Source organism: Scatophagus argus, chromosome 21, assembly GCF_020382885.2.
Source record: "Scatophagus argus isolate fScaArg1 chromosome 21, fScaArg1.pri, whole genome shotgun sequence".
NCBI classification, from domain to species: domain Eukaryota; kingdom Metazoa; phylum Chordata; class Actinopteri; family Scatophagidae; genus Scatophagus; species Scatophagus argus.
Genome location: NC_058513.1, coordinates 18564866 through 18588324, shown reverse-complemented (window position 1 = coordinate 18588324; position 23459 = coordinate 18564866). Strand labels below are relative to the sequence as shown.

General features: G+C 43.8%; 2 protein-coding genes across 10 annotated transcripts in view; one reads left to right on the top strand and one right to left on the bottom strand.

The window, feature by feature from the left end:
- The window catches only part of baiap2b (BAR/IMD domain containing adaptor protein 2b), a 53607-nt gene extending 49628 nt beyond the window's left edge, over positions 1-3979 (top strand). For 5 of the 6 annotated variants that reach the window (XM_046376298.1, XM_046376297.1, XM_046376300.1 and 2 more), the window contains one exon: positions 2239-3979. In XM_046376298.1, the coding sequence (XP_046232254.1) occupies positions 2239-2395 (157 nt within the window). In that variant the 3' untranslated portion in view covers positions 2396-3979. Of the gene's footprint in view, positions 1-1823; positions 1868-2238 lie in introns of all 6 variants that reach the window. The other variant, XM_046376303.1, reaches the window with a different exon arrangement.
- A 1131-nt stretch (positions 3980-5110) lies between these two features.
- Positions 5111-23459, bottom strand: part of aatkb (apoptosis-associated tyrosine kinase b) — a 42088-nt gene continuing 23739 nt past the window's right edge. For 2 of the 4 annotated variants that reach the window (XM_046376293.1, XM_046376292.1), the window contains exons 3-14: positions 21895-22036; positions 16382-16461; positions 15588-15706; positions 15051-15138; positions 14084-14217; positions 13601-13685; positions 13194-13315; positions 12501-12650; positions 8668-12193; positions 8076-8205; positions 7750-7956; positions 5111-7301 (exon numbers count right to left, since the gene is read on the bottom strand). In XM_046376293.1, coding sequence (XP_046232249.1) covers positions 7273-7301; positions 7750-7956; positions 8076-8205; positions 8668-12193; positions 12501-12650; positions 13194-13315; positions 13601-13685; positions 14084-14217; positions 15051-15138; positions 15588-15706; positions 16382-16461; positions 21895-22036 — 4812 coding nt within the window. In that variant the 3' untranslated portion in view covers positions 5111-7272. The other 2 variants (XM_046376295.1, XM_046376296.1) reach the window with 2 other exon arrangements.

Genomic DNA, 23459 nt, shown 5'->3' with positions numbered 1-23459 from the left:
CGTACTTTCCTCATCTGCTGTGTTCTGTGCTGTGCTTTCAACTTCTTTGAAGAAAAATGTTTCAAGACGTAATTATACTTGAATCAAGATGCCTTTTTTTGTTGTTCTGCGTTGTGTACACGTTTCCCTTGCTGCATATGTGTGCTGTCTCTTTTTGTCTGTTAGCTAACACTCGTCTTCCCCCTCAGCTTTGCCAACACCCTTTTTTCCCATCTCTGTTTTGGTGAATTTAGAGACAAAAGTCGAGTGCAAACGACTGGAAGCTGCCAGTGTTTCTTCTTTCTCCACTAAAATAAGCCTAAGGTATGACTGCCTTTGCTGCAGAGAAAGCACATCGGCCACCGGTGGCCGAGCAACTCCTACATCGTCTGACGTGCTTTTATTTTGGAGGGTTTTGTTGCAAACGGAACAAAAGCATCTAAATATTTGTACAGAGAATCTAAAGACATGCATGCTTTGGGGGCACCAAAAAGTGTAAGACTGATGACCTCAAATGTATGGTGAATTTCTACTCTGCGACGTGTGAAATAAATTTATTCAGCTGGACCTTTTTGGCTGTTTCTGTTTATTTTTTTCCATGAGACCTTTCCATCCCAAGATTAGGGAAAAATCCTTTGATTTTTTTTTCTGTTAAATAGACTTTTAATCTTCAAAGCCCAAACCTGTTTTTCTGCTGCTTCTTTTTTTTAGCTTGTGAAAGTAATCATCTTTATGTTAAGGTCATCTAAAGCAGTTTCATTTTTACTTTTGTGGCAACACAAAATGTTTGGTCAGACGTTACAGAAATGTCCTGTTTGCTTGTTCCTGACTGAAGAATTAGCGTTCTGTTCATCTCCGGTCAGCCCTTTGCTTTGACCAGCGGCTCTTCTTGCACACTTGGTGTCACTTCATGTCAACATTTCTGAAACTGACTCGGTTTGCATCATGATTTCAAACCGGCCTTGTTGCATGTACAGTGTGTGTGTGTGTGTGCGTGTGTGTTCAGTACACAGTAGTAGTCACACTGCATCCTACCCGCCCTGACCTGCCAATGCCATACACCCGCCACCGGCCTGCTGCTCCTCCTGCTAGCAAAGGTACCTTCTCCAACTCAGCCGTGTGTGTTCTGATCACAGCATTTCATTCCACGTTGTGTGTTTTCACCTCACTGTGTTGTGCCTGCTCTGTTTTCTGGTGCTGGTGAAGTAAATGGATTGGGGCCATAACTTCCATGTTAGCACGCAGTGAGTTTGTAGAGTCGTGACATGCAGTTTGGGTTTTTCCTGAATGCGTTTGTGTAGCACTGAAACGTCGATGGACAAACGCCATCAGCAGAACAGACCATCACTGAGTTTGACTGGCTGCCTGCTCAGGCTCAGCACTGCATTCCAGTGCTTTGCTTGTGTGAAAGTTGTCAGCCCACGATGGAACAAACTGAACGTCCTTTACTATCATTTTTATTACTATACGCTGTAAAGTTTCTTTCAACTCAGAGGAAGGTCTAATCAGCCAGAATGACTGAGAACTTGAATATTAAAACTAACTGTAAAACCTGAACCTCTGAAGTTAGCTGTAAGTCCAGCATCAGACAGATGTGGTGGAGTAAAACAACCATCCTGACACCCACTGGGTGGTTCATTTTTAAAGGTTTTAGCTGCAGGCTCTCAGGCGTCTCAGTGTTGGTCTCGTTAATCCACCACAGTGCTCCTCTCTTGTTATGGCTAATTTGTTTTAATAGTAAATAAATGTGTGTACTGTGTACTGTAAGAGCACATTGGCCTGTGTCTCTTGTTATTGGAGAAGATGGTGCTTGTTGACACATGAGGACTGTCTCTGCCTTTCAGCACAGGGCCCGATTACGCCCGCTTTTGAGTGACCAAAACCCATCGTAAGTGACCACCTTCGGGTCTTCAGGGTCTGCATGCAGCCACTTTGTCTTTTTGTTGTCCACTGTCACTGAAAACGTGTTGAGTGTCATGCTGCCTTTGAGTGTCGTGGGGCTTTTCCTTCACTGTTAGTTTTGCGTCTGTGTGATGCGACTCTTCATCGCTGGGTGATGTTTCAGGAAATGCGTGTTCCACACTCAACTTTCCCTCGTTGTTTTTTGCATGACTCATTGCATGACTTTTTTTGCTTGTTTTCTCTTTCTGTAATTGTTTTGAGTGTGATTTGGCGCATGATTTTGCATCATAATTTATCAAACAGAAAAGAAACTGACCTTTTTCATCTCCACATTTTCTCTGCTCTTCCTCCTCCCAGCTATTATGCACCCAGCGAGCCGGCCGTGGAGGCCCCGCCCAATCCTCTTCCCTCTGATGATGATGGTGATGGAGAGGATGAAGTGGAGGATGACCTGCTCGATGAGGCTCACTATGACTCCCTGGAGAAGGCCTCGACCCCCCCGGCCGACTGCTGAGCTCTGCCTCAGTTTGAACCGGCCGGCCCCTCAGCTGCAAAGCTCCGATTCAACCGCATTATTGCAAAAGTGCTGCGATATAATGAGAATTAAGTATAACCAGCAAACCACAACAACTCACAGTCACAGGTAATCTCTGTTTTAGTTGAGAGGTGATGTAAATTAAAGCTAGACTTGATTTATATTTGATCTTCTCGTATCGAAAGCACAATGAAAGTCAGAAGAATTTAAAAATCAGGTTTTGCTCTTGACTGTTTCTGCACACTTCTGGGTCACGGTGATGGGCGGCAGTGGATTTCCTTCAGCCTTTTCACTTCCGAGGAGCACATGGTGTGAAATGATGTCAATGTTGCATTTGGCTCACTTGGATTCTCGATCATCTCTGTGATTTTTCACACACAGCCTGCTCTTCCTGCCTTGTCAGCAAAAGGGCTTTGATTTCAGTAAGATCATGTCAGGTGTTTCACATGTTAATCCTGCCTCCTCACAGAGTAAACACGCTCAGCTCGTGTTGCTGTCAAACACTGTTACACACACACACACACCCAGAAAACAGTCTGCTGACTGTCTGCACGCAGAGGAAGAGAGAAACACACCAGAGAGAATAGACTAGCCAGAAAAATCAGCAGGATCTGTGAAATAAATCTGCCATAGTATTTAAAGTGATAAGCACACTACTCACAGTACTGTATCTTCAGCTGATTGTGTACTCACAGGAAATCTTATGCTCTGGAATGTTAGCTAAAGGCAACACTGGTATGGGATTAGAACGTTTTGAAACCTTGAAAGTCAGTGTTTGAAAATTTAAAACCCGAAAAAAAGTTCTGCAAGTCTGTAAATAAGTTCTGAAACCTTGAAAAGTGTTTTGAAAATCTGAAGAAAAAAAAATTGAATCTCTGCAAGCATAATTTTGTACTTGAGTTTTTATTTTTCATAAGTGCAACATGCGTATTACAGAGTTTCAGAGATTCAAACCTCTTGTTGCACCCTTGCTGTTTTCAGAGTTTCAAATATATGCCATATTGTTGTCCCACCACATCAGTTTGCAAAAACCTTTTGAAACCTTGAAACTTGAGTTTTGAAATGTTAAAATCTTCCGCAAACGTCATTTTGTATGCGAGCTTTGGATGCAACACTGGTTTCTGTTTGCGCAGAGTTTCAAAGCTCCCATTAACGACAAACCGTCCTGTTGTCAGAGTTTCAAATGTGTCACCGTTCTCACACTCCATTTAGGTTGAAATGCTGTAAAGCTGAGGTCTGCGAGCATGAAATTTTATTTTGAAGGAACTTTTGCGCTCGTAACTTTGCAACATCCGCTTTTCGGAGTTTCGTCCACACGCTTCGGTTTGAAACTCTGAAAAACTAGAAAAACCAATCATTTCACAATCACTCAGTATTTTTCAGACTTTCAAAACACTTTTCAAGGTTTCAAAACTTATTTTCAAACACTGACTTTAAAGGTTTCCAAACGTCTTCTTTGGGTTTCACCTGCAGTAGGAATGCGCTGCGGTTCTCTGATTTGATGTTTGATTAATCTTCTGTATAAGCAGTTTGTAAGATCTTCTTAAAGCAACATTTTCAACAGAGAAATACTCAGTATTACAATCAAAGACTTTTTGCGATTGCATTTTGTTTTCTGCAATGTTTAAGATCACTTTGAGAGACTTTGATGTAAACAGACAAACAATCAGGAGTTCACTGATGAAGGTGATTCGCTGGAATGAGCTGATGTTGGACTTTGATGTGTGGGAGATTTGCTGATGTCGGATTTGCTGATATTTTCCAGCTACTTAGCTGATTGCACATATTTGTCACTTGTGATATGTGCGTATACACAAGATATGCACGTATTTTTTTCCACATAGGGACAAAATAAGGCAAATTAAAAAGAGCTGCTTCGTCAAACATAATCTTACAGAATCGTGTATTGTGAAGCACTGCACTGTAGAGGTGCAGCAGGACATGTAGCGACCACTAGAGGGCAGTACAAGTAGAGTTTTCAGAGTGTTCAAACCGATGACCTTTGTCAGTGTAACTCCACGATCCATGAAGTTTAATACAAATACGACTGACAGTCAAACCTGTAGCATTCTGTGATTTGATGGCAACCAGAGTCTGTTTTTCAATTTGATTTCAAGAATAAAGTAAGAATCAAGTATTTACCCACATTGTGCTGTTTGTCTTGTGCCAGACCACTGGATGTTTGTCCTTCAGAGTGGCCAGTGTGTCCGATCAGCTCTTAACATGGCTGCCGCGGGTCACTTTACTCAGTTCTTAAGTTCTTAAGCAAAAAAGACTCTGTTACTACAACCACGGTATTTCCAGTGTAGTACGACCATGTAGTCTAATCCCAGCATCAGTCCATTAACAAGAAACGCACTAAAAAGATCATTGACCTCGAATTGTATTTCTATATTGGTAATTCTTTTTCCACATATCCCCAAAAGATCTGAGAGACACAAAGAAAGCGTAAGATGTGTAAAACAGACTTTATTTATATAGAAGGTACAGAAAGTAATGATGTGACCAGGTCAGTGTGGGGCTCACGCTTCTGACAGAATCCCAAACCAAACCTTCCACCAGGCCAAAGCTGCAGCTCCTCCTCCTGCAACACCAACTGTTGCCCCTGGACCACAACACAACATCTCTTTGGCAACAACACACATCAGAGACACAGTTTTCTGACCTTCCCTCCTTCACAGGTACAGTACGTCAACACTCTGAAAAGAATTTTTCTTCTTCTTCTTTTTTTTTTTTTTTTTTTTTGGTCGAGATACAAAAATATTACGGACAGCCGTCTAGATGGTTCTATGCTAAACTGTTACAGAATATTAAAGCCTTGGAAGGCAAACAAACACTGAGAAGACACGGCAACCTGCTTCTTTGACGCTCCAGAACAGACGACTTCCAGTTCGCTTCCCTACATTCACTACACACACAGAAAGCAAAGCGCTGCGACGTCTCATTTTGATGACACTAACCCTCGACCGCCGTTCAACCGGCTGATCAGACAAAGACGACTCAGCACTGAGTTGATCTGTCCCACCTAACAGCAATGTGGCGTTTTATATGTAAATAAGCCAAATTATAACAAGTCAGGACAAACACTCTGGACGGATTTAACAGTTCAGCTTCCAAAACTAAAGTCATAGTAGAAAACTGTGCCAAACAAGCTCAGTGTAGACAAAAGTGACAGTAACAGTAAAGTCGGGCAGCTGTTCTCATTCCTCTCACAAACTTATGGTGTGGTAGAAATGGGCAGAAGCTAAGAAATACTGCATGTATAATGATTTACATAGGCAAAAGCACATCGGCAGACAAAAATATAATTTATCAGCCTTTCTAATACAGTTGAGCAGGTATGAATTTTGATATACTGGCCTGTAGGTTTGGGCAACATGATGATGAATACTGACCATAAAAAATGTTTCTACCAGCATCTATAGCTTCAACTTCTCTGCTCAGCCCTGGTGAGTATTGGAAATCAATGAGCATTACTGCTTTCTGGCAATGTCTGATTTACTGGATCTTTGCATCAATGTGATGAAGAATGTTGATTTGTTGGGTATTTAAAGGAACAGTTCGGCTGTTTAGCAGCAAGCTGCTACGATGTTCTGCTGTCAGGCTCCAGCAAAGTTTTGTGGAGGAAGAAACTTCACCCGACCTTCCATCAGCGCGAGGATGATGACTGAATTTTCACTTCTGGGTAAACTGTTCTTTGAGCTTCAAAGCAGACATTTTTGTCTGTTAACTGTTTCCTGGCTGATATTCAGAAAAGGTACTATAGAAAGATGAAGAAGATCTCATTCATGTCACTACGTCACACAACCAAAACATGAATGTCTGCTCTTGCTTCCAATTTGTTTTGGACTTGTAACATAAATTTCCATGACAATATGTGCCAAAAAATAACTCCTCTCCTAAGCAGTAGATAATTAATTATAGATACTGTTTTCTTATTACTTGAAACCATGCATTGCTATATTTAAAAAAAAAAAGTCAAAACTTTAATAAGAGTTAATAAAGAGTTAATTCCTTTACTTCTTGTCACCATAGCGACAACATTGTGCCTGATCTTTACAACAAAGCCGGGTTGGTTGTGACGGTGGTGCTGGCAGTCTCTTTGTTAGGGAGAATGAACCACGTATTTATGTAAAACAGTACAATAGTAATCGTGATACAAAAAAGGGTCAAGAAAATCAGGTTGTCCAGCTTGGATCAGCTGTTTCCACAAAAACATTCTGTAACCAGACGTGACCCATTAAAATTCCTTTGCTTACTTATTTCAAGCTATATGTGTCTCTGAACCCAATTAGAAGCTTTATATCACTTGGGATAAGTTCATTAAGACAAGTAAAGCAGTTTCCTAAAAAGTATAAAGTCTGTGGAGCTACACAGTCTTGTTCAAGGTGTCGATCATCTGTTGAAAAGCCAAAAATGTTGACACTGTGTCTTTAAACCAGCAACAGGTCCAGGTGGTTCCACACTCTTATGAATGCTACCCATCATGAATGAAGAAGTGAAAGGAGTGGCAAATGTGATGCTTCCAAAGGTCTGTCCTTCCATTTTGTCTCTTTGACCCGAAAAATATGCAGAATTCAACATACGAGATTTCCCTGCTTTCGTATATTCTTTACATCTTACGTACAGTATATATTAATATTCTGTAAATTTTTTATACTAACCTTAAACCTCTGCAGTATTCTAAACAGCTTAGGTCGGTCCTCCGTTGTGGTAGGACGAACCTTTCAAAAGTGTCCACAGGTGAGAAGAGGCACTGTCTTGTGTTTCTAAAACCTGACTTTAAAAAATAAATCAGAAGTCATGCTAGCAGGCCAAGTCATCGTCACAAAGAGGCAGTAAGTCTCCGAAGCTTGTTACTCTTTTTCCCCGTCCTCACTGCTCCCTGCAAAAGACAGACAGCATTAATCAACACGAGCGTCTTTGCAGGCCATATTAGCTAAAAGATTATTTGAAATTGGTTGAAATTTAGATTAGTCAGTCCAAGAATGAATGTTTAGATTAAACCTCAGACGAGTCAAATTTAAAATCAGAATTCTGTTAATAGACAATATTATTATTGTTTGTAAGATTGTCAATGAGCACCAGTAATTATAGTACGGTACATAAAACATTTTCACATGTCCAGAGACAATCCCGGAGACATCATTTCACCTTATTTGATTAGTCCAAGTGTAGATTAGGCCCATAGCTTTGCTCTGAAGAGAGACATCTTAACCTCACTGCTATGTCCCTGCTTGAACAGCTTTGAGCATTCGCTTCAAGTCCCAAAATCGAGCCAAGTTTATGAGTGTGCGCAATGAGGAAATCATTCCGAAATAACTGAGACCCACCTCCTACAGAGTCCATATCAGAGTCAGAGATGTGAGTGATGGAGAAACGGGACACGTTGGACGGGGAGACGGTAAAGCGGGAGTACTGCACCGCTGGTTTGGGCTCTGGAGTTTTGGGGGTGGTGCGGGGTGGAGGGGAGTCAGATGCCACAGAGGAAGTCGGTAGAGGGAGCAGGGGGAAATCGTCCTCCCACTCGTACCCTGCACCTGAGAGCAGAAGATTTTTAAGGACTGACAATTGCTGAATAAATCAGTTTTCTTTGATGCTGACACAAGCATCATATTCCCATCGGCATCATATTTAAACTAAAAATTCTTGTACTTACTCTCCTCTGAGATGTTTCCATCTGAAGAGTCATCAGAGGCATTAACCCTTTCGTGGGATTTGCTCCGTGAGCTCTGACTCTTTGCCCCTAAAGGAAAGCTGTTCTCAGCCAGCTCCTTTGTTGGGCTCTCCTGGTGAAGTGAAGGAGAAGAAAACGGTAAAGCACTTGTTAGACAGGCTTACCATCAGTTTGGGTGGATGAGTCAGTTGAAGCTATAAAAGCTGCCACCAGGGGGCAGCAAAACATTAAAACTAGCTGACAGATGCACAACCTCTACCATTTCACTGGCTTGTCAGATTGTTATAGCTAACACATTAGCAAACCTCCTACTTACTTAAATTATCATTCAGTTTGAGTCATGTTTCCCACCAGATGAATCTAAGTCCACTCTTCACATTCACACTATTTTTAGCTGTTACTAACTTTGAGAAAAACATTATTTAACAAGTATTTAGCTGCAATATTCAGCTGGTTGCAATCTGCAACCTCACCACTAGATGTCACTAAATCCTACACACTGGCCCTTTAATGTTAATATCGAAAAGAGATTTAAAAGCTAAACAAATTTGACGTCACCCTCTCTGCTACTCACCTGGTCGAACAAATAGACGGTGACATCGTCAAAAAACGACACCGTCTTTTTCTTGCGTTCAAGCTCCTCCTCCAGGTTCTCTGTGGTAAGTAAGGTCGGCATCTTAAGGAGGCTGCGCAGTTTGTGGGCTTCGCTGTCATCACTCACCACAATGGGCACTGGGTGGCACTCGTCTTCGCTCTCCTCGCCCCCACTCTGCTCCTGTACACTATATTTTCGCAGCTCCTCGTCTGACTCGTCACTGTCGTCAGTGTCGCCATCCTCCTCATCCGCCTCTGCCCCATCAGCTGGCAATTTTTGGCCCTCTGTTGCAGGGAGTGGAGGGGGAGGAGAGGATGGAGGCGGAGGAGAGGAAGAAGAAAAACGTCTGGAGCTTGCCGTGTGCTGTAAGGCCACCTCATCCTTTGGTAAAGTGTGCGGGATTTCACCGGATATCCCCGACGGTCTGTTTTGAATCGTCTTGATCGCCGGCTCTTCTGTTGTTTCTAAATCTTGAACAGAGTTTTTCAAGTCTTCTGTGTCTTCCTCCTCTACCTTGACGGTGGAGCTACAGTCTCCATTAAGGGCACCAAGGGCTTCTTCCATGGCCCCCACCACCTCTGCTGCCCAGTCTCCCAGCGATGAGTTCTCTTCCTGACATGGCCAGTCATCCAGCCCACTCTCTGCTACTGAAGCACTGTCAGAGGACTCCAGAGGGTGCCCCAAAACCTCATCCTGGTGGCACTCTTCTGTCAAGTACGCATCCATTTCTACAGAAGAGGAGTCTGTTCCTTCTGTTAATATGGACTTCATTTCAAGTTTCATGTCTTTGTTAGCTACAGCGTCCTTTACTTCTTCACTCTTCCTTTTCTCAGCCTTCTTTTCGCTCAAGTCAACACTTTGTTCATCTCCTGCTCTCTCTGACAGTACTTCACCTTCATCCCTAGCAAGTTTTTCATTCTCATAGTCTGAAAAGTAGGCAGAGTCTCTGTATGGCGTCTTATCGCTCAGCGGTAAAAGGATGTGGTCGTCTGCTTGTGAAGTTCCTAAGGCCATATCTTCACTCAGCAATGGTTCACCCTCTGTGGGCACTTCAGCTTCGCCCCCCTGTTCCTCTGGCATCTTGTTCTCCTCCACACTTGTTTCAAGGGCAGGCTTTGCCAGAGGTTGTTCACGGGGTTCATGAGGCTCCTTGGGTACAAACTCAGGGCTCTCATTGTTTTCTGTGTCATAGCCACTGTCCATGGCTTTAGGTGAGTTAGAGGGGTGTGAGGACACAGGGCTGAAGCCTTCACAAGAACCGGCTGCAGATGGCAGATCCATGGAATCCATGGAATCAGGAGTTCCTACCTGTTTCTGTAGCGACTTGAAAGCAGGAGAGGCATTCAGCTCGCTGGACTCATCGGCAAAGATGCCCGAGGTAATGTCAGTGATATCGTCTGTGATGTCATCGTCCTCATCATCGTCACTGCAGTCGAGGATGTCAGCAAGGCTCACGCTGGAGCCTCCTCGCTCAACACCACTATCGCCGTTGTGACTCAACTCTGACTGCGGATCTGTGAGGGCCACCATCACATGCATGTTGTCAGCAGGAGGAGGAGTGCTTTTAGTCATTGTTAAGGTCACCTCTTCCATTTTAGGCTCTGCTGGTTTTTGCATGATTGGATTTTCTTTGATTGCATCCTCCCTCTTCTCATTGAATAGTGTGTCATCACATGTAAGGTCAACATACTGCTCTCTACTGTCCTCAGTCTTTATCAAGCCGGGTTTTGCCACAATTGGACCCCCTGGAGCTGGCGATAGGTTGATCATCTCTTCATTGCTTGGGATGTCAATGACCTTATCACTGATGTAGTTGTGACTGTAGCTGTGACTGTAGCTGTTATTTCTGACCAGCAAGCCCGTGAGGGGGTCAATAAAGTGCGAGTGGCAGCACTCTCCAGATGCTGGCACCTGAGTCTCGCCCTCATGGCACAGGTAGATGTAGGCATTACAGTTGTCTGAGGGCACCATTGTGTGATGTTTGCTCAGACTAAGGCAGGCACTGTTATCTTTGGCCTGGTGGGGTTCAAGATAGTCGATGGGTTTGGGTAGAGAGTGGAAGGCCAGACTATGTTCCTCAGGCCAAGAGTCTTCAATATCTGTACTTGGCATTGTGTAGTGGAAATCTACATAAGCATCCTGTCTGCAGCTGTGGCTCGCCCGTCTGTGGTGACCCACGCTGCTGTGGCTGTGCTTTGAAGGCCAAGTGTTGCAGGTGTGTCTCTCAACAAATATATCCTCTTCTTCATCCTCTGACTCACTGTCTCTGTGTCCAATGAAGAGAGCCCCCTCCGTCTCCATGTTAATACTGACAGAGTGGCTGTTGTGCCTGGTGTGGCTGGGCATAGTCTTTCTCAGGGAGCCCATCATGTCATAATAGCCTCCTGTCACATTCTTTCCGATGATGGAGGATTGACTTGTGTCCAGGTACGCGTCTCTGTAGGCCTGTTGAGACGGACCGTTTACAGACGGGGATATGCCTAGCGGGTTCTCCAACTCACCCAAGGCCTGACGCAGACTTCTTGACCCCCAGCTTTCCTGATGATGTTCACTGGAGAACTCACGTCCAGTTAAATAGTGATCTATTCCCAAAGGGGGTGAGTGTTCATAGTAGTAACCCCCATCTCTGTCTTTGTAGGACACATAGTGACTGGACTCCCAGGGTGGTAGTGGGCTGCTGTCCAGCACTTGCCCTAAAAGGGGCTCCATTGTCAGGGAGATAGCTGGACTTGAGTCATTGGAGTCGTACACATCTGACTTGTGAATGTCTGCTGACCAATAGGGACCCATGTTCTTAGCCTGTGATGGGCAGGCCATGCACTCGCCTGAGTCGGCACTGCCAGTCAGAAAGCTCCCACTGCTACCTTGGTAGTCTGGGCTGTAGGAGCACATGGTGTACTCTGGATCGATGTTACAGTCTACTGGCTCTTCGATGCGGATGTAGTATTCACTGTTTACTGAGGGACTATGGGCACTGAGGACAGGAAGTATGCCTGGCGCATGTAGATGTTTAGGTTGGTAGTAAGATGGAGAAAGTCCATGGCTGTGGCTCTCCATGGGGCAGCCTCCCACCATGCCTCCAGGTGGGTAAAATGCTTCTTGACAATGATGATTGACTTGCCCCAGGGCACTAGGGGAGTCTGGGGCTCTATACGACTGGTCTGCCCTGGCTTGTTCCCACTTGTACTCAAAGTTCAGGCCATGGCTGGTCTCAGTGACGGTTAGTATGTCATCCCCTGACTCTGAGTGGTACCCATCACCAGCTGAAAACTGCTCAAGGAGAGGGAAGGAGGAGGAGGTTGACGAGGGGTGGTCTCGTGGCATCGCAGAGGCAGCACGGTGGCTGTTGAATCCAGTATTGGGACGCATAGAGTTCCATCGCCTCTCAAAGTCCTCTTCAGCCTCGCTGGCCCCCTTGGCACACAGATAGCTGAGCAGCAAGTGTACTTCCTCTGCAGTGGGTCTCTGATCAGGCTGGAGCCAGCAGAACTGCATTACCTCATACCTGAAGAACCCAAATGAAGGACAAACCGACAGTCATATACATAAGATCTGGGGTAATTTATATAAGGTGCCCCATTCCTTTCAAATAACAAAAAATCAGTTTAATTATTGAGTTACGGTAAGTTGTAATACCAGGGCTAAGCAGAAGAGATTACAAAGCCAGCAGGATTAGCATGATAATCAGAATGCAGAAGAAATGAGAATCCACTCATTAGCAAGGAATAAAACTGTGTTGCTCTGAATATTGTGTTTTGCTTTTCTTCTGCGGCTGAACACTTTAAAGATGTTTGTGTTCCTGTGCGTCTCACCAGCGCTCAGCCAGCGGCACTTTGAGCAGCGGCTTGGGCAGTCGCAGCTGCTGCTCCCTCACAGCGTAGGTCAGCACCTGTCTGTCAGAGTAGTGTCTGTAGGGCTGGTTGGCCAGCTCAAACAGCTCCCAGATCGTCACACCCAGAGACCTGAGACACGCGACAACACGACACTGTGTTGATGCGATGCAAAACAGTCATCAGCATAACACGTGTCATTTCCTCCATGTATAAATACTTGATCAGTCTCAAACCAAGCCTCACGACCTGATGATGTTTCTGACAGGGCTTTGTGCCTTTGTAAACAGGTTTTCTGTCTTCCTATACTTTGTCTAGCTGTTTGCCACTGATGTCACCTACCACAGAGCCGACTGGAACTCAACGAAAAATTAACAATAGTTAAAAAAAAAAACTTTCATCTATCTTCCCAAATTTGCCATTTCTAAGCAAAGCTAAGGACGTCCTTTTTCTATGCTGTATCTTTGACAGACCTTTCCTTATGTTTTTATGCACGAAATGCTTCCCTTTTTCTAACTCTAATCCTAACTCTAACACAATGCAACATAAAAACAGCAAATTTAAAATTTCTGAAGACATTTGAGTCATTTAGTAAAATTGAAAAATTGAATTGTTTTTCATTTTGTAGCTGAAAGCATGTTGATTGACTTTGATGGTTTTGTTTGTTGATCCTACCACATGTTGCTCTGCTGGGTCTGGTCAGCCACCAGCAGGTTTCCATGCACCTCATCCACCAGCTCTGGAGCGATCCAACGCAACGGCACGTACATCTGCTCTGATGTCACGTAGTAATCATCCTGACAGGAGGGAGGGGTAGCGTGTTAACAGGCACGGTTGCAATTAATCACATTTCTTTATTAAATTCAATATTCTAAATCAAGTTAAATGAGTGATTATCTGTGAAATCTGTAAAAGCTCACTTGGGTGGAGTAAAAGGGAGAATTAGACAGTAACTCACTTAGCTTATTTCCCATATTTTTAATGCACTCCTTCATTCACACTCTGAATACTCTGCTTGCCAATAATACCCTTTTATGTTCACATAGTTTTCTGTGTGAATGTCTTTTTGCTGATAAACGGACCTTGTACTTGGTGTGGGACAGGCCATAGTCCCCGATCTTCACCGAGACATTAGCAGACAACAGGCAGTTCCTCAAAGCCAGGTCACTGGTGACAAAGGGGGTGGTGGGGGAGGATGGGGGGGGTAAACAGCTGTTACAGCTCTTCATTAATTTTAAACATACAAAATAGAAACAGGACATCACTGGACAAATTACAATATTTAGAAGCCCTGCTTACCAAAAACACTCACTAATTGCAAGATGGAATAATTAATCTTAAACTTGAGTGGAAGTTTGTGTTGTCTTGGAGACGAGAGATCACCGCCTGCAACAAAATCACTGATGCTGGAGTCTGTAAGGAGCACTCAGGCAGCACCAGGATATTGTTCCAGGAAGCAACCAAGAGGCATAATGCAGATTTGACTGATCGTAGTGACACATGGTCTGAGTCTGGTGTTTTTATTGTTAAATGTGTGATACTTAAAAGCAGACATCGCTGGATACCTGTGTATGAAGCTGTGCTTGTGCAGGTGCAAGAGTCCTGAGGCGATGTCACAAGCCATCCGCTGAAGAATCAAGGGCTCTGGGGTCATAGTGTCTGTGGTCCTGCAGCTTCGGAGGTAACCCTTCACATCCCCCTGGACACAGTGGAGAGAAATAAAAGAGATGGATGTTACAACGTCTGACCACTGGGGGGCAGTCTTGTCATTGAACTGTGCTGTGACCCTTTCTGGTTGTTTCTTCTTGTTGGTTGGACCAAAGGGACAATTTGAAGACATCATTGTGATGAGACCTTTCCACAGTTCTGTAACACTAAGACTAAAAAATGTATCAATTAATCATCACTTAATTGTCAATTGTTAATCAATAATGAAAATAATAGTTACACGCAGGCCTACTGGTTAAGTACTGCTGCTGTTTAACCCTCTATTTACATTCATACATGTAAAGACTTATCTTAAAAAAACATCTGAAATTAAATTGTGTACTGTAGAAAATATTCTAAATTGGCCCTTCGTGAAGAGGCAGGAAGCTTGTTTTAGTTCTTTGATTAATTCAGCATTGTCACTAGTACCAGTGTTAAATCAGTCCTGTGGAGCAGATGATGGTGGATGTAAGTTTTTAAGTGTAGCTGCCAAGAATGTTTTTATAGCTGAAAGTAATTAACTAGACTACTTATTACAGGAAGTTTTCTATGCATTTAATGGATGTAATACAGACTTTAAATATACAGCAGAGGTCAGGAAACTTGACAGGGGACATTCATAAACTACACACATCTCATACTGGAGATTATTTCAGCACCCTTTACAGACTAAAATGCTTGCAAAGGCACATTTACAGCACAGTGAGTGCAGTGCTATGGCGGCTCTTCTTTCGGATTCGTCCGCTTGGCACTTGGTGTCCTGTCACTTTAACACATACCCTGAGCTGTCCTCCCCACACCTGGGCTGGGAGCCTGGACACTCACCAGTGGACAAAACTCCATCACCAGCAGGTAAGGAGTGACCTCAGTGCACTGGGCCAAGCACTGCAGCAGAGCGTGGTGCTGGAGGGTGCTGCAGAGCACAGGAGGAGGACACTGAAACGAGTACTCTCAGAAACCCGACAGTATTTGTTAAGATGTGTACAGATTGTACCATTAAAATACAACAGTTCATTTGAGACTTGTTTAACTGATGCGAAAGTTGGACTTAAAGGGCAAAAAGGGTATAAAGTATTTAAAGATGGGAAATTTGCTTATTCCCATGTGAAAATGACTACTTCACATGTAAATGGAATATTTTTACATTTTTTAAATTTGACAGGTAAAAAAGAAAATTGTGAATTACATGCATTCATATCTGATTGGCTTACAGTATTACCTCATGTGTAAACAAAACATGGCACATATCCACATTCTGACACATTAGTGAAGACAGCTCGAGTACAGTTTCACCACCGTACAACTGATAATACATTACCATCACAGACAGACAGACAGACAGACAGACAGACAGACATGTACCGGTAAGGCTGTGCTTCCTCCAGGAAGTGCATCTGGTCCTGCACGCTGGCGCTGGCTTTGAGTTCCTTCACCACCACCTGGGTGGTGTTTAGACCTGCATTCACCTCCCCAAGCAGAACCTGAAACAGTCCGGGACAGAGACGTATACGCACAGGGAAGACAGATGGATGGACATTTATAAACAAACAAACCATTTCAGCACAGAGTGGGAGTGACCGCACAGACAGACAGACAGACAGACAGACAGGCAGGCAGACAGACAGGTGGAAAGCAGTCATGCAGGAGTTCAGCGAAGACGATTTAAAGACGGTGAAGAGACGCACGCATACAGATGGACATACCCAGTGAAGGTACACAAGGATGGAGCAGATGGATGAATTTTCATGAGTGGACAGTATGAGTTATAAAAGGAAGAGGAAGCAGACAAAGAAACAGAGGGGGAGAGAACGAGAGAGAACGACAACAACATGTTATCTGCTTGTAAAAACTCGACACCACGTGGTTCAGCCGTACAGCGGAGGGCTATTGCTTTGACATTTCTACCAGCAGAAAATTTGCTTTCAAAGGCTGAGTCTATGACTTGTGGGACAAGTGGACATCAATGGCATTTCACACTCAGAAGTTACAGGTAACTCAGCATGTCGGCCATTTTCATTCTAAACACGACTGGGATCACAGCAGAGACTAACAGCCGTGATGCGTTTCATCTACCTGGCAGGCACCTGCAGGGACATCAGGAGTTCTTAACCCCCAGCAGGAAGCTATGAAGACTGAAGTGTCAGAAGTGGGCTTACCTTCCCGAACCAGCCATTTCCGATCTCCTTCAGGTAGAGAAGACTGTTGCGGCTGAGATCTGTGGATTTCAGGAGCTGGACTGGAGGAGGAGAAGGAAGAAGAAAGGCTGTACAGTGATGGATAATCCTCCAACATCAGGCTCACGGTGATGTTGTGCAAAACATGTGGCTTGGCATAACGTGGCATCTTTTCACAAACCATGCTACTGTGTTTCACAAATGTGTTCAGCTGTTGGCTGCCTGATGACATGCTATTAGCAAAGCTTTCAAGCTTGCTGAAGTTAGGATTAGCAAATCTGAAGAAGTCTATGTTAAATTAGATAGAAAATACTGAGTCATTATTTCAATAAAGTCTCTAATTATAATGACTTGATCTTTTTCTCATCGCAGTGGTGGAAACTGGCGTTCATTTTGTAAAGTTTGTTGAAAGGCTGATCATCACACACTCAGTTAAACTCACTGAACTTGAGAAAGTAGGTTCGAGAACCTCAACAGTTTCATTGATTCACAATCAGATTTGCTTTCCTTCTACGTTCATTCAAGTGTATTTTCAGGGTCAGCTGCAGCTCTGCCAAATAGTGCTTTTAGTTTGAGTTATGAGCCTTCTTTGTACCAGAGACGGAGGCTGACGCTGAAGAGGAGGCCGACCTTCATCGCAGTTAGAAATGTCTTCATTAGCGTAAGACAAAACAACTATTACAAGCCTCCTACAACTAGAAAAAAGAATGTTCTCTGATGAGCTTTAACACATCACACACACTGCTGGAGTCAAAGGGGGCCTTTACATTTATCACTGATAAGTTTACTGACAAGTTATCAATAGATTTCACTCCAATATGATGTTGGGACCAGTTACCTAAAATTACACAGATTTAGAGCTCACACACAAACAGGCAAAAACAACATCGGTCATGTGGAGGTGAACCACATGAAAGTAACATGACAGAACGCACCATATCCAGGGTCTTAAGAGGCCACTGTGGAATCCATCGTCTGTCCAATCGATAGTTATCAACCCTTTCTGAAAGGGAAGGTCCGAACATGCCAGTGGATGTTGCCCATCGTCCCTGAGTAAACAAATGTAACTCCGCTCTAATTCTGTATTGAGCCGCCTCTGACACCAACCCGTCTGCCTGTCCTCCAAAGCCCTGATGCATATCTGTTAGCATCCCCTGACGACCTGAGTCCTTCCTGCCTGCCGAACACGCCCGACCGTCCCGTCCCAGATCACCCAAATGAGACTCAACTGACAACACCCCCCGCCACCCGAATCTCTTTCTTTGGCTCTGTGTCTCCCACGATGACACTCAGATTCTGGGCGTAGAGGAGGACAGACGGATCTTTGTGATGCTGTCCTCCCCTTCCAGACTGCCACACAGTCCAGTCACTGTGTGGAGGCCATATTGGACGCCCCCATCTCTTTCTCCAGACTGGTCATTCCTTACACCCACTCACGCTCTCTCTGGTCCGAAGAAGAATCACCGCCATTGTCTGGCTGCTTAGGGCAGCATGGCACCAGTTAGGACCAGTTAGTACGCACACACTGGGGCTATTATCCACCAGCTCCAGCACACAGGAATGGACTGAGTCCCGGCAATAACAGTGGCAAGCAAATGGCTCCCACCTCTGCCATCATGTCAACCTCAAATATTCATAATGCTGATGGAACAATGAGGGGACGAGGCCACTTTCTGGGAGAATAAATAAAGTCTTAAAAAAACTGAACCATGATTTGTTATTAGTAGAAGAACTAAGGCCCTGGTGCATCCTGCTCTGCATACAAAAGGGTCCCACGCATCAGTTTGAAGTACTGGCTGCAGTAGTCAGATAATCTACTCCTATGATAAGATAACAGACTTTGGTACATAAAACGACTTCATTTGGAGATTGGTGTCCTTGCTTTTGGCTTTTTAAATTTCATATTTAATTTCTGCCTAGAATTCATGTGTGTCTATGTGTTTAAATTTTAGATGAATAGAATATAGAAGCACTTTGGTGGTGATCACGATTCTTCCGTTTGGGGGGAAGATCCAAACATCAAGCAAATAAACTGATTTGGAAGTAAAACATTTTTATTCCAGCACCAATTTCAAAAACTAAACACACTGAAGTTGTTTTCTGAAGATTTGTTCCTTTGCTGTATCTTTGCTTTTGTTGTCTTTATCCTGTTGTCGGTTTCTTCACAGGATGTCTAAAAAGAACTTGCAGACTTCAATGGAATTAGGTAATAAAATTAAATAAATAAATTAAGATAATAAGTGTTTGGTTCAGGTAACAAGTAAGAAGTGTTTAGTACGGATTCTTTTAGTGTAGTGTAATAAAAGACATTTTCACTATTGTTTCATGATCTACGAGTCTGTTGCTGTGCATTTTTATTTATTTTATTTTTTTTTATTCTTAAAAAAATGCATTTAGAAGAAGTGCAGAAGAATTTGAGCTCAGTCAGTGCTTTCTATTTCTTATTTCCCTTTCTTTTTCATTTCTGCTGCAATGCGACAAAGGAAAACAAAAAGACGCAGTTTGATGACGCAGTGAAGAAGCGTGGGATCATTTTCTGATGAAAATCCATCTGACAGGACTCAGACAAGATAAAGTTTTAAAGTTTTATTCACATTACTTTAAGACACGAACTTCCTCCCTCATTTTTTGACTCTCAGCAACTCAGCTAAATATATAACGAAGGTCTAGCTGTATTTATACATTTTAATGTGGAAATGTCACATATTGTATCTTTAATTTCTTTTCTTGTAGCCCCCACTGCAACCAACTGAAAATACCGCGACTGGCCCCGGGACGTTCTCAGATCCGTTTACAGCCAATGCACTAACTGAGTTTCCATTTGACAGCACTGTCTGGTCTTTTCTGAGCATCTCTGTCTGAATGCGTCTGAAGCTTAATCGCTACGGTAGCCAGGAAGTCTTTAGCAAGATGCACAGCGGCTAAATCACTCAGAGCCTAATGGAATTCCCATTATGCTCTTCCAGTCCAGCGCATCCTGGACGGAGCTCTGCTGAGCGGCAGTGCTGTCCTTGGACAACAGTTTAAATTCTCTGATGACGTTCTTGTTGTGTAACTTGAGCAGAAATGGTAGCAATGCGAGGACGTAGAGGTCGATGTGTGTGAGTGACTGTCATTCGTTATTTAAAAGCAGACGTGTGGAACACATGTACTCTCAGTGTTGGGAAACTGTGTGTGTGTGTGCACATGAACATGAGAACTGGTCTTGTTTCTGCTCATATTGCTCTCCCATGTGTTCTCTGAGTGGGTGTGAGCTCCATTAGTCTTTGCAGCGCAGCCTGCAGCACCGAACAGCTGCATCAGGGCGGGTCCCGTTGACCGGGCCACGGACTGAGCCAAGCTCTTACAGTATTGGTGTCTTGTTAGGGGCTCCACCCATCCACAGAGTCTTCTGACGGCCCCAGTGCTCGGCAGGATGATGGAGGAGATGGGAGCGTTGGCTGAAAGTAACCAGATTTTCTCATCGCTGCTAAGTACTTCAACTCAACATCTACCTCAGCTCTTGGGAATCATTACAGGTTTGAAATGTGAGGCCTGCAGCTTCACTTCGTCTGTTAAAGCAACCTCAAGCTTTTTTTAAATTCAATTTCTCAAAATGAGCTTTTATAAATATACAGTATATACATTCCCTCGGTTTTCTTCTCTGTTCCTCTGTACTTCCTGTCAGTCTGTTGATGTGATGTCGATGATCTGATGTAAGCTTGGCTTTTTAGTTTAAATATTTTATCAGCCTGTAAAGCACTTTCAGCTGCATTTGTATCAAGCTGTGGTGTACGAACAGAAACCTCAGCTCGGATAGTTGAAGGAAAAGAAAGCTGAAGGTTGCAGAAGGCAGCAGGCGAGTGGAGGACGATGGATCCACCTCAGCCGGTGCAGTTCGTCATTAAAAACAAACGTCTCTCTCCCCCAGTGATGTCAGTGGGTGAGGCAGCCCTGAAGGTAATGAATCCCTAACCTCTGCCATCAATACCAGATGGTTTCTATTATCCACACAAGACAAAGCATATGTTAAAGGGCCGGTTCACCCAAACGGCAGAGCACGACGAGAAAACAGTTTCATAACATGATGATGTTCAGAGGTTAGGTATATTCACCTCTGTTCTGTTCAATTTTGGTATCTCAAAACTGAAGTTGCTGTGATTTGGGTGAATCAAATTTTATTTAATCCAACTCTTTATACACAGCTCGACTGACTAGCAGCAGTGGGAGTAGTTATTCAGACCCTTTAAGCAAAAGTACTGATACCCCACCATGAAAATACTCTGCTACAAGTAAAATATCTGCTTTCAAAGTCTTGCTGACTTATTTGAGTATTATCAGTAAAATATAAGTAAAAAAGTAGATTTGTGATGATGCATTTTACAGCTAATCCAAAAAGCTTTTTATTTAAGAAAAATTTTGTCAGCACATCAAGAAACACATTCAACATCAACACATCTGGAGTGGAGTAAAAAGTAAAATATTTAACCCTGAAGCTTACCAGAGATTAGATACTGAGCAACATACAATATAAATACTCAAGTAAAGTACCTTAGATTTGTGTTTAAGTACAGTACCTGATTAAATGTACTTAGTTATATTCCAGCACTGTTAACTAGTGCGGTTCAAGCTGTACGAACATTCACAGTCTCACCACACTCACGTCGGTGTCATAAGTTTATCAGGCAGCATCAGCCTGTCGACACACAACAACGAGGACTGTTGTCACAGCGGAGAGACGGAAAGAAAGAGCCAAACAGGAATATTCTCACTGGGGCTCTGTGCTCTCGCATGCCTCACATTCCAGCGAGCAGCGGCGTAGGTCGGCCGCCTGGACGCCATTATGCAACAGGCAGATGTTTGTGGGAGAGAGTGAAAGTTAAGGAGTTCATTCTGCGGGGACGTGCAGCGAGGGATTGTGGGATAGGTGGAGGCCCAGCTGATGGAGGCCAGCATCGGGGCGGTGTTCACTCTGGGGACAAATTGAGACTAACGCCATGATGTGCAGCTCTCCTCGCTCTGACGTTCCTCTCACACCCGTGAAATGTGCTCGCATGTGTCAGGCTCTGGCACTTTTACAAGGCTGTTGCAAGGCTTGCATCAGGCCGGAGCAAACGACCGAAGGCACAAATCACAAAGTACTGACAAACCATTAAAAGTGATATCATGATTGGATATTCTTTGAACGCACATTCATCTTACTTTTTATTTCTCTGAACAGCAGAGAAAACATTCAAATATTTTTAAATGCAGTCTGGGGATTTCAAAGATTTACTGAGTGAAAATAAGATGGGATTGGTTGACCAGCCCCCTGAGCCCTCAGTTCTCACTCTACATATGCCTGCACGGAAAGTGACAGACTCCATGTGCTATTGCAAAGGCAGAAAAATCGTCAATGTGTGAATGATTTTGTTTTTACTATCCCCAAAACTAGATGTTCTCTCTTTGCAGATAAAACCGCCTGTGGAAGTAGCGGAGTTCCAGAGGTCAAACTGCGGTGAGCTGACGTGACTCACCCGATCGAGCAGGTTGCTTTGCCACGGGCAGGGACACCTCGGTGAGCGGCAGGATGTAGACGTCCGGGCTGCCCTGGGAGGCCGGCGAGGCCAAGGTGGACATATCTGCATGATACTCCTCCCCGTCCACATTCTTGAATTCCTGGAAAACAGAAACACAGACACATGAAGAAGGCAAAGGAACAAGTTGCTTACATTACACAACTGGTTGAGTAACTTGCAAGGTCACAAATATGAGGACATGAAGTTGCAAGATGAGAAAGAGCCTTTATGGCCCTTGTAGCTCATATAATACATATGCAGTGTGTGATATTCCTCTGCATTGATGCGCACATACGTAGAAAAAATGTTATGTTAGCACAATCCAAAAGTGAGATTTTGGCTAGAAATGAGATAAGCTGAGGCCAGCTGTCCTGGCCCGCTTCAGTGTTTCTCTGAGCTGTTTGTGAAGCTGGTTGGAACATCACAGTGTAAACAAAGCCAGCCTGATTTATCCAGAGATTATTTGTACTAAGATTACATGTATCTTCACTCTTCTACACTAATAAGCCTGATGGTTTAAGAGCTGAAATGCTTTCTGGAAGTCTGCAGAGCCTGGAGAGAAGAACTTCTCTGAGTCCCTCTCACTCGGCAAGAATTCTTTAATATTTGGAAAGATATTTTTAAATATTTTAGAGGGACTTTTGACTTGATTTACTGCACTTCTGTAAGCTGCTGTAAATCTGATCCTGTGCTTCACTGATCAATGAGATGAGTCTTTACTACTGTGAGCAGCAAAGAGGGATTTGCTCACACTCACATCACTGGAAGCAGAGATCTATTGCAATATATAGTCACCATCATCTTACTCTCGAAAGAAACTGTGAGCAAAGAGATGAGTCCTCTGCATATATTAAACTCTTACTTGGACAGATTTAGCTTCTACATCCACAAACATCAACAGTATTTTTTAAGCTCAGGTGCAGATGAGCTATTTAATCATGAGCATTTTGATGTAATAATGTGAAGAAATTCCTTTCATTTCTGAAGCCCCCTGCAGGCTCTAGTGGGGTTTTTGTGTTTCTTATGACTTCTCTGTGTGATGTGTGTTAAATTGAGCCCTGGGCTGAATGAACAGTGAGGAATTTCTGAAAGATTCCTTCAGTCCTTCGAACGCAGAGACACACTGCAGAAGAGGACGAAGGAGAAGAGGACGAAGAGGGGAGGGAGTTGGCTGAGTCCACAGACCGGATGTCAGAATAAGAGTCCCTTAGTTGGGAGCTGGAGAGCAGCGGGGTCCCAACACTGGAAAAATGTGACCTGCTGCAGCCCTCTGCAACGCCCACACACACACGCACGCATGCACGCACACATACACACACACACACGCACACACACACAAACACCTCAATCTCTCACTTCATTCTGTCCCCTAAGAATCCAAGCACATACACACAACACTCCCTCAGCCTCAGATCTAAATCTTCACACGGCCTCACTCGCCCTCCCATTCAACATGTGGTTTCAGTCTCCACATCGACACACACACACACACACACACACACACACACACACACACACACCAA